This window comes from Lepisma saccharinum, chromosome 1 (assembly GCF_977018435.1).
Source record: "Lepisma saccharinum chromosome 1, izLepSacc3.1, whole genome shotgun sequence".
Classification (NCBI taxonomy): Eukaryota; Metazoa; Arthropoda; class Insecta; order Zygentoma; family Lepismatidae; genus Lepisma; species Lepisma saccharinum.
This window is the reverse complement of record NC_139229.1, coordinates 139,744,713-139,758,823: the sequence shown is the minus strand read 5'-3', so window position 1 is coordinate 139,758,823 and position 14,111 is coordinate 139,744,713. Positions and strand designations below refer to the sequence as shown.

Here is a 14,111-nt window from a genome sequence, read left to right as displayed (position 1 = left end):
CCTTCAGATTTACCTGCAGCTCTGCTCTTCACATTCCAAAGTCAGTAGTCTGTGTACATAATCACGGAAGCTTTATTGAGAATCCTATATTTTTTCTAGTTGTAGTGATCGTCCATGGACAATTTTTCTACTTATTTCCATTTCATATCAATGAAGTTGTTTGTATATATTTTATCCGAGGTATAGTAGTAAATATGTGCAGATAAATTTACATATTAAGGTAAAAACATGCCGTACATGACCCAGACAAATTCTTTTATTCTCTGGATCAGAGCTGTTGTTAAGAAAAGTACATTTTCTAACAGTAAAAGAGAATCTTGTAATTAGTGGCTAGAAAAAAGTTCATATGCGAAAAAATATAAGCAATTCGAGGTTGCGTTCGTCATATTACATTGAGAAGATATGAATTTGCTACAGAACAACAATTATATACATGCACAATAGTGCTTGTGCTACAAATATTTATTGACAATAATTAGTATTTATAACCCGATCACATCAAAACATGTTACAATTTTAATCCCTTTTGAACTCATGTATAGATGTTGTGGAAAGTCAAATATCCCTACATTATAGTAGTTATTATAAAAGATGTGCGCGCACACACACAGGTTATGATTATAAAAGATGTGTGCACACACATAGGTTATGATTACAAAAGATGTGCGCGCACACACAGGTTATGATTATAAAAGATGTGCACGCACACACACAGGAGGCTGAAAGAATAGAGACATGGACTTATACAGATGAAAACCAGCAAGACAGTAAAGTCCACACAAAGCTACAGGAACATGCAAAACATAGCATGTACAGTAGTGAATGTAGTGTGTATTATGTGAATGAGGTTCTGTAAAATAATGTTTGTTTCCCATTTTGTTGAAAATAATCGAAGCAAAGCATTCACGGTATGACTTAAGATGACCGGACCCCTCTCCGATTTTCTTCATATTTGGTACTTACTAATTGAGGCCTGCTAATGACGAATCTGAAGTTAAAATTTGTCGGAAACGTCTAGAAGTTGCGTAATAATTGTGAACCATTGACGCTAGCCCCACGAACCATTGACGTGTGGTTAGGTTAGGCAAACATAGTTAAAATTTGGTGTCATGGTAGTATCAGGATCTAGAAATTGCAAAATAATTGTGAACCATTGACGTGTGGATAGGTTAGGCAAATATAGTTAAAATTTGGTGTTGTGGTAGTATCAGGAATATATATATTTCCTTGTGAAACAAAAAAATTCATGAAAATCGACGGTTTCCATTCCAAAAACTAACGCCTTATTTTCGCTTATTTTGCAACTTCAGATTCATGATTAGGAGGCCTCAATTAGTGAGTATGCCAAATGTGAAGAAAATCGGAGAGGGGTCCGGTTATCTTAAGTCGTTCCGCATTCACTAAAACAGTTGAAGTTTGGGTAACAGTTTCATACATCGGAGACACATCTCTTCAATTTTACACAAGAAACTACTTACCGAAATGAGTTTCTACAAGGTTTACAACATTCGTCGAGGTATTTTCTTTCATCGTGGAGTATATTTGACCGGGAAATCATGTATTTTTAAAGAGAAATATCTCACCGACGCAAAATTGCCATTTCTTTCATTTGCTTGCCTTATGACAACTGGTTGCTGCGTACGTTTGATGACGTAAGCCCCTCTCAGTGTTTCAATCCCCCCCCTTTTTTTTTTTTACTATGCTTGCCTAACGTAACCAAACCTAACCTAACCTTATCGGAAATGGTTTGTGGGGCTATACGTCAGCTACCCGTGCATAATGTATAATTTCCACCAGTGACGAACACGATCGTAGGTATTTTTCGGTGCAGAAGGTTGAAACACAGCATACCCACAACGTGAATCAAGATGTGCCCTCCATATTGTGTGTTCCGGAAGCGAAGAAAGGAATAATAAAAAAGCACTCAGAATGTGAAAAATTGCATTTGTTTTCATGTCAAAAGCATAATGACACCTTGAACTATGTTCCACAATACAAAATTGGTAAGTACGAACCATGCAAAACACAAAATATCCGATTTTAATGTGTCTCTGATCTATGAAACTGTTACTGAAATTTGTAATGATTATTTTACAAAGTATCTAATGACTTATTATTTTAAAATAACAACAAAAAAAAGGGTCATTCCATGTCAAGTGAACCAATGAAAAACACCTGACCATCTCTGATTTTATTCATACTTAGTTGTTATGAAGTACCACCTAAGGTAGGAAAATTGCAGAAATAGCTCATAAATCAAGCTAGAATTGACGTAGAAGGTTGGGATAAGAACCAAATTGTTGCTTTTGCTATGAGCTTTAATTACATATATCACATGACTACTTTTCAATTTTTTTTCATGTCAAGGTCATTTAAATTTTTCAAAAACCTATAGCTTATTTTAAAAATTTTAAAAATGCACGCATATAAACATACATATTTCAACATCAAGTCTTAGGAGTTTTGTTATGGGATCGCAATGGAATCATAGTTTTTGACATGTACTATAAACATATACTCTGCACTAGGTAAGACCAATGGGAATATTGCAATGTAAATTCCATTCCTTTGTAAAGGGCCAAATGGTAAAATAATGGGTACGTAGGAAAGGGGCATAACTTCGGATCTCGCTTTGGGGGGGAAGGGCAAGTTTTTAACAAATACTTGTTAAAAAAATTTAAAAAATATTGAAAAAATTTTAAAACATTAAATTTAATATTTAAAATATATTTTAAAACAATTAAAAAATTGTGCTTTTTTTCATATTTCAGAGGGTTCTAACTGGAAAACTACAACAGATACAAATCTGCAATTTTGCAATTTTTCCTACCTTAGGTGGTACTTCATAACAACTAAGTATGAATAAAATTAGAGATGGTCATGTTCAAAATTGACCAAAATTTGGTTCATTTGACATGGAATGACCCAAAACCTACTAGGTTACCATTCATAACTAAACTTCCAATTCTTTAAATCTGAATTTATCATGGTGTACAGACATTTTTTACATGGTTCGATTTATAATTATACCTGTTAACACATACTTCAGAGTCTTAGTGACTTACTGCACGTGTTCTGGAGAACGATTGTTGTTACGTTAGATGTCAGGTTTAGGGCTCTTGACATGAATAAATCCCTTCATTGTTAGGTTTGTTGGAGTTGGTCAGGTTTAGGGTTTTAGCAATAAAATAATACCCCTAAATGTTTTAAACACCTGATTGGTCTTGAGCACAAAACCCCTTTGGACCCTCACATGAAAACTTGTGTCCAAGTCAACTGGAGACTTAAGAATGCCTTCTTGCGCAAGCTACATTTCAAATCATAATTTATCCAGTATAACTAATACTTAGTGAAGCTTTTAACTGCTGATTAGTTTCTCCAAGCTTCACACTTACTTCCACAGTCAATTCCAGTATTCTAAAGCACTTCCTAACGGTTGGCATTTTGCCCGTTTTTTTTTTTTTTGTTTTTTTTCCGAAAAAACCTAACCTGGGTGTGCCATGGTGCCAACAGGGGGGGATTATGGAGCAAGTTGCGCCATCAAGATTGGATACCCCCGTCAATTTAATGCTCAATCCCCCTCTAACTAAAATACCCGCCATAATCTAAGACATAGAGTTGGATACTGTCCCCCCACAATTTATTTCACAATCCCCTCCAGAAACCACGTGTCAATTAAGGCCTAATATGTAAGAGTTGGATATTTCCCACCCCCTTAAGCACTTTCTTTTATTCATCTAATAATTGGGCCTCCCCGATGGCGCAGTGGTAGCGTCGTCGCCTTGTAATCAAGGGGTCCCGGGTTCGATACCCGGTGGAGGCACTAAGTGGTTCGGATCCCACTTTAAACTGTAGGCCCAGTCCCGATTAGCCTTACTGTGTATAAAGTGGGCTTAAAACACCAAATCAATCAAATCATCTAATAATTATATATGGTGCAGTTAAGGTGTAAAATTTTACATATATGTTGGAAAAAGATATAAATGTTAAATTTTATATGTATTATTTGAATGGAAACCCCCCCCCCCCCCCAAATCTCTAACCTCAAATATTTGCATAAGTTAAAGCTCTCGCAAGGCATGTTAAGTCAGTCTGTCGTCCACCATGGTGACAAATTTTTCTCAAATACAATATGACACCAATCCTTTAAGTTATCTTGTAACTCTAAAAGTTGCTACTCAAAAGCTTTACATTTATGGGAAAATGTATGTTTGCGATTTTACTGCCACTCCTCTCCTAAATTATAAAATATAGTTTTAAATGTTTTACTACAAAATTGAGGACGAACGAATTATCCACAATGACTGAATTTAATTCCTTATACTTCGAAAGTGCATTGCCAACAGTTTTGGGGAAAAAGAGAGCATCAGTTTTTCATGCACCATCTTGAAACCCATTGTTCAATTTCACTCACATGTAATACCATTGCAGTCTGTCAAGTTTTCTAGCTGCAGAAACATGTTATGGTCACTAAATAGATGAGTTATCTTTCTTTGCCCATCCACCCCACCCATGCTCCTCCTAAATCATTCATTATGTTTCGATAATTTTATTGTGAATTTACAGTGCAGGTAATGTTACAATGCTCCTGAAAGTTTTATGCGTTTGAAAAAATTCCTGGCCCGAGATACAGGTTGGCAAAGATGACACCTTGGGAGTCATTTCTAACATGTGATTTTCGGCAAAATATTAACTCTAGAACGGTTCAAGATATTTTGTTGCTGTTTCTTGTATTTGAGAATAAGTTTCTGATTAAAATGATAATCTCCATTTGGAAATATGTGTGCAAGTTCTCTTGCTGTAGCCTTCTGATTTTTTTTTTGAAAAATCAAAAATAATATTTCTTTCAATTGCCCAATAATTTTGATTTTTCTACTGTTGATCAGCCATACAGTACTACATTCCCTGAAAAGGAGAACTTCCACTTTTGAGTTTAACAGGTTTTATAAACAATTGAAAATGTTGCCATACGTTAAACCAATTTCCATTACCACATTCTCACATATTCGTCTCATGAAATCAAAATCTAGTCTTATTTGACATAGCATTTTAATTCTTCATAAAGATAAGTAGCAGACACAGCTTTCAAAACATATTAAAGCTTATAAAATATATGTGCAAGTTCCAAAACATATTACAGGTTCCAAAGCACACTTCTGTGCACTCCGCTTAGAACTGAAATTAGCAATTCAAAGAACTAAAAATTTGTTCAACTCAGGCATGGTTGGCCTTATAGTGCACAGGATCAGTGAACCCCCAGTAATATACGATAATCACCTCCAGAATAAACAATGTGTTTACCTTTTCACATTATTTCACTAACATTTTTACACATTAAGTTACGTATTTGTGTCCATAACATGGCAAACTCTTTTGCTGAGAAGGAGAAACCGCGAGTCGGCCGCCCTGGTGCAGACCCTCAGCTGAACCTCCACAGGACAGCTCGTGCGGGAGCAGAAGCTCGAGGAGGGAATAGGCTAAAATACATGGAAGAGGATATTGCAGAACTCGTATCTCCAACCAACGGTCATGCGCAGTTCATTCTCTCGCAGAAGCCACGGCACAAAGCTCCGTTCTTGCTGCTTCTTACTCCCTTCCAGTGTTGTCCCTGTGGGGTTCAAGTTTGAAACGCACACATTGCATATTCAATCTTCTCTTTGTATCATTTTTGCACCGAACTTCTTGGAATAAATGTGGCAGAGATGGATGAGTAGAAACGAATAAAAGCTGGAATTAAATGCAATGAATTAAAATAAAAGTGATACATTACCAAAATTGCTTGTGTGTACATTCAGAGGTTTTTCCTTAAAGGTGGAAACGGTTCAGGTTCGTGAAAGAGAAATAAAGAATGGCACGAAGATGTGACTCGCTGGCGCTCGGTTTCAAACTGTCAATGTCTCAAGTTTGTTAGTTTTTGAAGTGCTTGGATACTTGTTGGAAAGTATTAAATGATGCTGCGAGTGATGGAGTTTATCTAGGTTACACTTATGTCATTTGTTGCAGTGTATACATTTCTGTCCATGCAGGTAAGAAATGACTGCTAGAAATGCACATAATTATCATAAACAAACTTCCTTGTCCGCTGAAGGAAAACTTGTGGTGGTCGACCAGCCCCAAATTTGAACAAAGCTGTCGCATATGAATGAAAGGTCTCAGGTTCAATTTCTAGTATGCACCACATGCCATTAGTTGCCATTTACCTTTAATAAATGTAGGACCAGTTTTGATGATTAGTCGACATGGACGTCTGGGAGGGGAAAAGGAGCCCCCCCCTCCCGGAAAATTAATGTCAACCCAAAAATATATATTACATGCATATAATTTAATTTCAGTCACAGTAATTTATGGTAACTATTATAAAAGCGTTACAGTAACTTCAGACTGAATAAGTATTTTTTGCCCCTCCTGGAAAAAAAATCTTCCTTGCCCCTACCTGAGGACATCCATGATTTTCCAATAAAACCCCACATTTTTTATAAAGGCACAATTTATTGTAGTTTCAGCCCTAAATTTATTCACACCCCTACTATGAAACCTTATAATCCCAGATGAAAAAAAATCTGGACAAACCTTTTAAGCCCTCCCCCATCCTTTTGTTTATCAAAGGAAGTCTATTTGCGGAAACTGAATATGTGTCACATGACTTCAGTGAACCCCCAGGTAAATAATGCAGGATCCGCACCTGGTTCAACTGCATCAGTATCTTCCTTTGATATTGAGTGATGCCTTCCTGTTGAACCAATAGGAACTGGGGTACCCACAGTCTTTAAAACATCGCAAATTTTTAGTTCATTGAATTGTTAATTTCAGTTCTAAGCAGAGTGCACAGAAGTGGTATGCTTTGGAACCTGTAATATGTTTTGGAACTTGCACATATATTTTGGAAGCTTTAATATGTTTTGAAAGCTGTGTCTGTTACTTATCTTTACGAAGAATTAAAATGCCATGTCAAATAAGACTAGATTTTGATTTCATGAGACGAATATGTGAGAATGTGGTAATGGAAACTGGTTTAATGTATGGCAACATTCTCAATTGTTTATAAAACCTGTTAATCTCAAAAGTGGAAGTTCTCCTTTTCAAAGAATGTAGTACTGTATTGTACTGATCAACAGTAAAAAAATCAAAATTATTGGGATTGGCATTTTTGAAAGAAATATTATTTTTGATTTTTCAAAAAAAAAAAAAAATCAGAAGGCTACAGCAAGAGAACTTGCACACATATTTTCAAACGGAGGTTATCGTTTTAATCAGAAACTCATTCTCTTTCAAATACAAGAAACAGCAACAAAATATCTTGAACCGTTCCAGAGATAGAGTATTTTAATATTTTGCCGAAAATTGCATGTGAGAAATGATACCCGAGGTGCCATCTTTGGCAACCTGTATCTCGGGCCAGGAAGTTTTTTGGACAAAAAAAAAATACGGGTTTCTTACTTTGTCCTGAATTTTAACATATGTTTAATTCAATAACATCTGAGACTATGAAGGTAACCCCCCTGCCTGAATTGATATGGACTATGCCAATTGTATTTACTCGAGTACCTCACACCCCCTATTTTTAAGAAATAAAGAAATCATGGTAGATTATGAGTGTGCTCGACTTCTTGGGTATAGAGCTCCTAACCACAAATAACATTTATCCTACATGGGCAAGCAACCCATTACGTTCAATCAATGCACTGAGGGAGGGAAGGGTTACTGTTTCAGTGCAAGGCATTGGAAAGAAAACAGAACATTTGCACACACACTAAATTTTGAGAAATGAAATGAATCATTTGAAAGGTGTTTGATTTAATTATACCACAATTAACTTTATTCTACTTTAACAACATTTCAATAAAATATACTCAATTCTCCTTATGTAATGTTTTATACATGGAAAATTTATGGTAAAAGTCGATCGTCAGTGGTGAAACTATGTGGCTTGCCCACATACGGAAGTGACTGATATCTTAGTGATACCACATTTCAAAATTATAAGCTTTGTTCATTCAGTGTTTTATCTAAATATTTCAGACCCTCTTGATTTTTTTTCTTGGATATATTTTCATATTATTTCTGTTAAAAGTCCATTACTATTTCTGGCATGATTTGAGAAAAATATCCTGAAAAAACCACTGTGACTTGTACCTCATTAAATTTTATTTTGAGTATTATAAGCTTGGCTAAGCCTTTATTTTACAAGTTTTCTCAAACTTTTGACAATTCTAGAACCTCACAATTATTTAAAGCAATAATTTACAACATTTTCTGAAAAACCCGCGTGGGGAAAACTGAGCTGGTCCCACCCGGGCCAACCCTGCTTCTTAATACTCCTATGAAATTTGAGAAAAATCATTAAACATTCGGAACCATTACCCTATCCAGTATCCTCATACTCACTTGTTTGTATTAAATTAATTTCATAGCCATTATACCTAGGTGTAACACAATGTTGATGCTATTTTTAAAAATTATCTAAAATAGCATTTCTTTTTCTAATGTGCAAAGTGTGGTACAAGCGATGCCTAAATCTGCAGCCAATTCAGTTTTAGTTTTATGTGGATTGCACACACTTCCCATATAATTTTTACTTTCTGGTCAAGTGTGTAACTTTTCTTCTTTCTGTTCTCCATGACGGACCAGTAGCAACTGAAAACTGTCACTTCTGTGACATTGTTGTAGCTTGGTTACGTACAAATCAACTGTATTTTATGAAAATTATTATGTACAACACTGAATTACGTATAAATGCATTATGTACTACTAAGGCTTAATTAACACATTTTTAAATTATATTTTCCCGGGACCTACAGTAATTTACGTATAAAACAGAATTACGCAGAACTAGCAGTCTCAACTGTATATCAAAATTTACAACTTCAATGCTATAAAACTTGAAAGAATTCAATATTCAAATAAATGTATACAATGTATTCAAGTGGTAGATTTTATGATATCAGCGAAAAACTATTATCTCTGATAGTCACAAGAATAGCATGGACATGTCAAGAAACATATTTTAAATGCGAGGAATAAAACTTTATTTATGACACAACAAACACAACTATATGTAGCAATTATTGTCTTGCAGGTGGTTGCAGAGGATGTGTCAACCTACAAGTGCCAATAGCCAATGCAGGAATGGTCCTGGAAGATGAATTTCGTGGGAGCAGTCAGCATCCTTGAAAATGGCTTATGAGTTTCTTCCTCTCTGTGATGTTCTTTTCAACATAATTTCTTTGGCATCTTATTTCTGTGATGTGGTGTTCGACGTGGTGATGGTGTACGCCTTGTTTGAACAGCGGCAGTACACATGGTTTGCTGTAACATTGACGTTCATTGTGATATCATTATTGTTGAGCCAAATAATGTCTTTGAAATGGTACCTGCAGAATTTGGAAAACAATAACGACCGCAGGGATTACAAAGATGCATTTGTAATTGCTTTGCATATTCTTCAATGTGGTGTTCTGTGGAGGTACTTCAAGCTGTTCATTCCTGTTGATTTACGATATGTGAAACATGAAGTAAGAGACTTGTGCATGCTTCGATTGATGCATGCATTTAGCGAAGCAGCGCCTATGTTGCTGATCCAGTTATATCTTCTTTGGCAAAAACCATCAATGAAAGAGTTCAGTGACTTGAATACAGTGTCAACAATGTTATCGTTGTTCAGTGTATGTTGGGCACTTGCCTCTTTCAGTAAAAACGTCAGGATTCAGAATGTTCATCGGCTGGTGTTGACGTGGCTGGGAGTGATTTTCCAGTTTCTTTGGCGCTTGGGAACTGTAACATCACGTGCTACATCATTGACAGTGTACACAACTGTCTACAGTTACTGGGTGTTCTTGGTAATAGGTTTACACTGGATAAGTATGTTTCTATGGCTAATCTCTCCAAAGAATGTCTTCCACGGAGAAAAGATTTCAAAGAAGAAGAAAGCAGTCTTGTCTGCCCTCATCGCATTAATATATGTGTTTTGTTACGTGAATCTTCAGGAGGTTAATCCAAGGCAAAAAATGATGTTGTTTTACATAACAATGTTCCTGGAAAACACGTTACTTATTGCTGTGTGGTTGGTGGGCGTGAGCGGAGAGGAACCATGGTACCAGAATAGTGTTGTTGTGCTCGTTTTTACATCATTTCTAGCTGGGATTATTTTTATGATTCTGTACTACAAGTATTTCCATGTCAGTCGCTTAAGGTACAAGTACAGTGATAGTAATCAGTCTACATGTGCTGGATGTAAAGCTAATGTTTGTGCAGAACATACTCTGGTTAATCCGTCGCAGATGCTGCACGAATCGGCTCCAGATGACATGCTAACACGGTATAAAGATAAAACCCAGCATCATCACATATGCGGTAAAATAGGAAACGGACATTACCAGAACATTAATGGTGGACCATACGTGCCTGGCGTATTCAATTGTCGATTTAATCCTGCCATGAAGAGGAAGAAGAAGAAACCCACAACTTTCATCCCACCACCGATAATGCCGTCCATCACCGATAGACTGAACGAGAATGGCAACCACATGCCACATCCATTCTGGAAAAGACCATTACCTCACACCGGATCTAGTGAAAATGAAGGCAGTATAGGTTCCAGGGTTAACATTCAGCAGAAGTTGCAGGAGAAGAAACAGCAGCAGTTAGCAGAACTGAGAGTAATTGAAGAAGAAATAAAGCAGGGTAAAATACAGAGACCACACCCAAGTGATATAAGTGAATCCGGAACCCTTAGGCAACCAATTCCCGGAACCAAAAAACAACCTTGGCTAAGGCCAGAACCTCCTCACCTTCCATACATTGTGCCACCCCCACGAAAACAAAGATCGAAAACCCCTGAAGTGCTCTTAGCCCCTCACTATTTAGACAGGACTTGCGTTTACTACGATTACAAAGACATAGAGTGGAAGTACAATCAAATATGTCACTACTCTGATGAGTTTAGTGGAAGCAATCATTCGGGGTGCTCAAAAAAGGGTGATAAAGCATCGAGACATGAGAAAGTGATGTACAAGTCTTACAGAATTCCATCAGACATTGATAGTCAAATATCCTTGCCAAGATCCTATACTCTTCCACGAGAATTCAAGTACTACAGGAGACCCAAATCGAGAAAAGCTGTGAGATCTGAACACTTCATTACTTCCACTAACTCAAGTGATGGTAAGTTGTTGATTTCACTTTTGAAAAATTGTACATGGTTCTGTAATTATTTACTTTTTTGCCCTTAATTCTACAATGTAAACAATACTAAAAATAGTATAAAATTATTTTTAAAAAATTACTTACATAAGTGAGTATGCAATTGTTGAAGAATGACATTTCAGGGTACAACTGCCCCCTTCATCAGGTTCCAATTCTTTCTAAGAACTAAAACATAATGCTGCATTGTAAAGTATAATATGAGTATTAGGTAGAGGGTTGGGTTAGAAACATTTAAAAACTATCCCTGACATATTTCAATTTAAAAAACCTCACTATTTAAGAGACCCATTAAAGCCGACGAAAGCCATTAAGATCCCTTAGAAATGGAAACTCGTAAAAAAGGGGATAAAAACACGCACGATTGCACTGTCAGCTGTACAATCGGATGGACTACACGATGCACATTGTAACTCCAAAATGACCAAAATGTCACTTACCATGTTTTACACCCGAGCCCTTCATATGGCCAAATTCACCATATCACTGCAGACTAAAATTCGCGTACCAATAATGTAAAAAAATATAATTGCATGTTTATTATTCTGATTTAATGATACACAAACACATACTTTACTCATCGTTTAATAAAAAAAAAGTTAGTGAAAATTTCTGTAAGTGAACTTGAATTATAGAAAAAAATTAGAACTGGATTTGTAAATTCAGATGCTATGGTGACTGGGCACCCTGTATTTTTCTACTCCTGGTTAAAATTATTTTATAATTGGTGGAAAGTTGCTATTGGCATCTTCTGCAAGGAAATTTGGAAGAAAAAAAATGACCTGGTAGTCTTGGAGTTGTATTTGATTTTTCTTAATGCTCAAGTATGTAAAGGATTGTAGAATCAGTAGTAACAATTTAAGAAAATTACTTTTTTGTCATGCTGATCGGAAATGAAGAAGTCGTAAATGACTTGCTGAAACTTATAAAATTGTTTTTTTATCGTCATAATTAGGATTTGTGTAAACATAAAGACAAGAATATTGAACAATGCTGATGGTTTGTAAATATGTTCTTGGAGCTTTCTCACCAGTGAATAATGAAGTTATAGAGGAACCACAAACAAAAGAACCTTTGAGCAGAATTCTTCAGACACCTTCTCCTTATGTGGAGTATGATGCACAAAAATCAGTGTGTTGTTACACTGTAGTTCTGTCATATTCTCAAGCAGCGATATGGTGGAGTCTGCTGTAGAATATATTGCATAGTTATTCATGCTGCTACAAGTTGAGCTGCCTTTGGGAAGGTCACTCCAGTGCAAGAATTAATTAACTTCAATCCAACCTTTTGTTAATTAATAAATTAAATGTTCTAAGATTACATTTAAAAATGTGAAGCTTTAAAAATGAATGGTTTTTAATTTATATTGAAGTATTTAGAATAAGTGCTACTTGAGTATTATACGGACTACCTCATTGCATTTATTGCTTTGTGTAATTGACATTCATTATAAGTACCTAAACTAACCTAATCAAAATACAGTGTTCCTATTATGTCCATAAGTGTGTCTTTTGCTTCAGGTAGTCCGTATAATACTAAAGTACCAAATAAGTTCTTAGTATTGCTTAGAACAAAATTTCAGTAATTCCTGATACAGCTGATCTATGCCAATTGATATATAAACACTATTGAGTTTTCTCATGTGGGAATGGGTTGATGTGGGTCCTTGGATCAATATTCCTGATGTCCCTCTCAGTTTGCCCATAGTATTGGCTGTCTTCCTACCTACCCTGCATTCTTGTGACCACTAGGTTAATTGACCCTTTCTTTTAACTTTGTTAGATGCATGGACTTCCTTTTTTCGTTTTGCCTCAACCCAAGTTCCACATTCATTTCTCATCACCTTTGTTCTTTTTTATTTCCATGGAATATTAATTTATACTTTTTCTTTTATAGGTGATGTGGATTCTGAAAATGATGTGGATCATCTTCAAATGCCACAGCAGCTGTATCATGTGAGGCCATCAAGACTGAGACCCTATCAGCTATTCAGAGGCCACGGAGGAAGAAATTTACACGAAACAAAATTGTGATAAGAGTGCCTGGAACCAAAGAATGTGATTTCCGTACCATATTTAATTTGTGTTACTCAGGATGCTTTCCCTCAGTTTGGGAGCTCTTTTTCTTTTAGAAATATTTGAAATTTTTGGAAATACTTTTGCTTTTTTACATGTCAACTGACGGTTTTGAAGATGGAAATAATGTACATTTTGTAATATTGTGTAAAAATAATAATGTATTTTGTAATAAAATTTTATATATATATTTATGCTAATTGGAGTGTATTCTTACTGTTGAACTGGTATTTTATGTGCACAAACCCAAAGATTTTAAAAAGACTTAACAATGTTAGTTTCAAAAGCACCGTATTGTTTTAATCAAATGAAATTGATATGTGATGCAAGTACATTCAACAATCTATGATCCTCACCCTGATAACTCAAATTTTATACCCAAACATCTTGCACAAATGCTTGGAAAATACAAAGTGTGACAGTCTCATTATATTAATGATAAGTATATTTTGTAAGTACATAAAAACATAAAAGAAAATTTATGAATACTTCAAAGGGAATATAAATGTTCATTATTTTATTTTACATGATTAGGCATAACCGGCGTTCCTTGCACTGAGTCCTGCCATTTGAATGTTATTGGCAATGCAGAGAAACAAGCAACAAATCTCTGGCATGCCAGCTGGGGGGTCCAAACCAAAATGAGTACAAGCATTGATATTGGTGTTACATGATTTTTACACCCACGATATAGCAAAAAACGACAAAAGAACTATTCAAACCAGTATCTGACTTGCTCAATACTAATCCATTTTAATTATTTGAGTAAGAATAATACACTGGAAATAAATACTGTGTTAAAACCAATCATGTATTCCACACCACAGACAAACTTTT

At 35.6% G+C, this 14,111-nt stretch overlaps 1 protein-coding gene across 2 annotated transcripts; it reads left to right on the top strand.

Moving 5' to 3' along the window:
- Positions 1-46: 46 nt before the first annotated feature.
- On the top strand, positions 47-13,446 carry LOC146001680 (XK-related protein 6-like). 2 transcript variants are annotated; one of them, XM_083139322.1, is made up of 3 exons: positions 47-180; positions 9,077-11,160; positions 13,096-13,446. In XM_083139322.1, the coding sequence occupies exons 2-3, from the start codon at positions 9,174-9,176 to the stop codon at positions 13,230-13,232; spliced, it is 2,124 nt and encodes a 707-aa protein (XP_082995448.1). In that variant the 5' UTR covers positions 47-180; positions 9,077-9,173; the 3' UTR covers positions 13,233-13,446. The 2 variants fall into 2 exon arrangements, with proteins under 2 accessions (XP_082995448.1, XP_082995458.1); XM_083139332.1 differs by having other exon boundaries at positions 53-220.
- Positions 13,447-14,111: the final 665 nt, after the last annotated feature.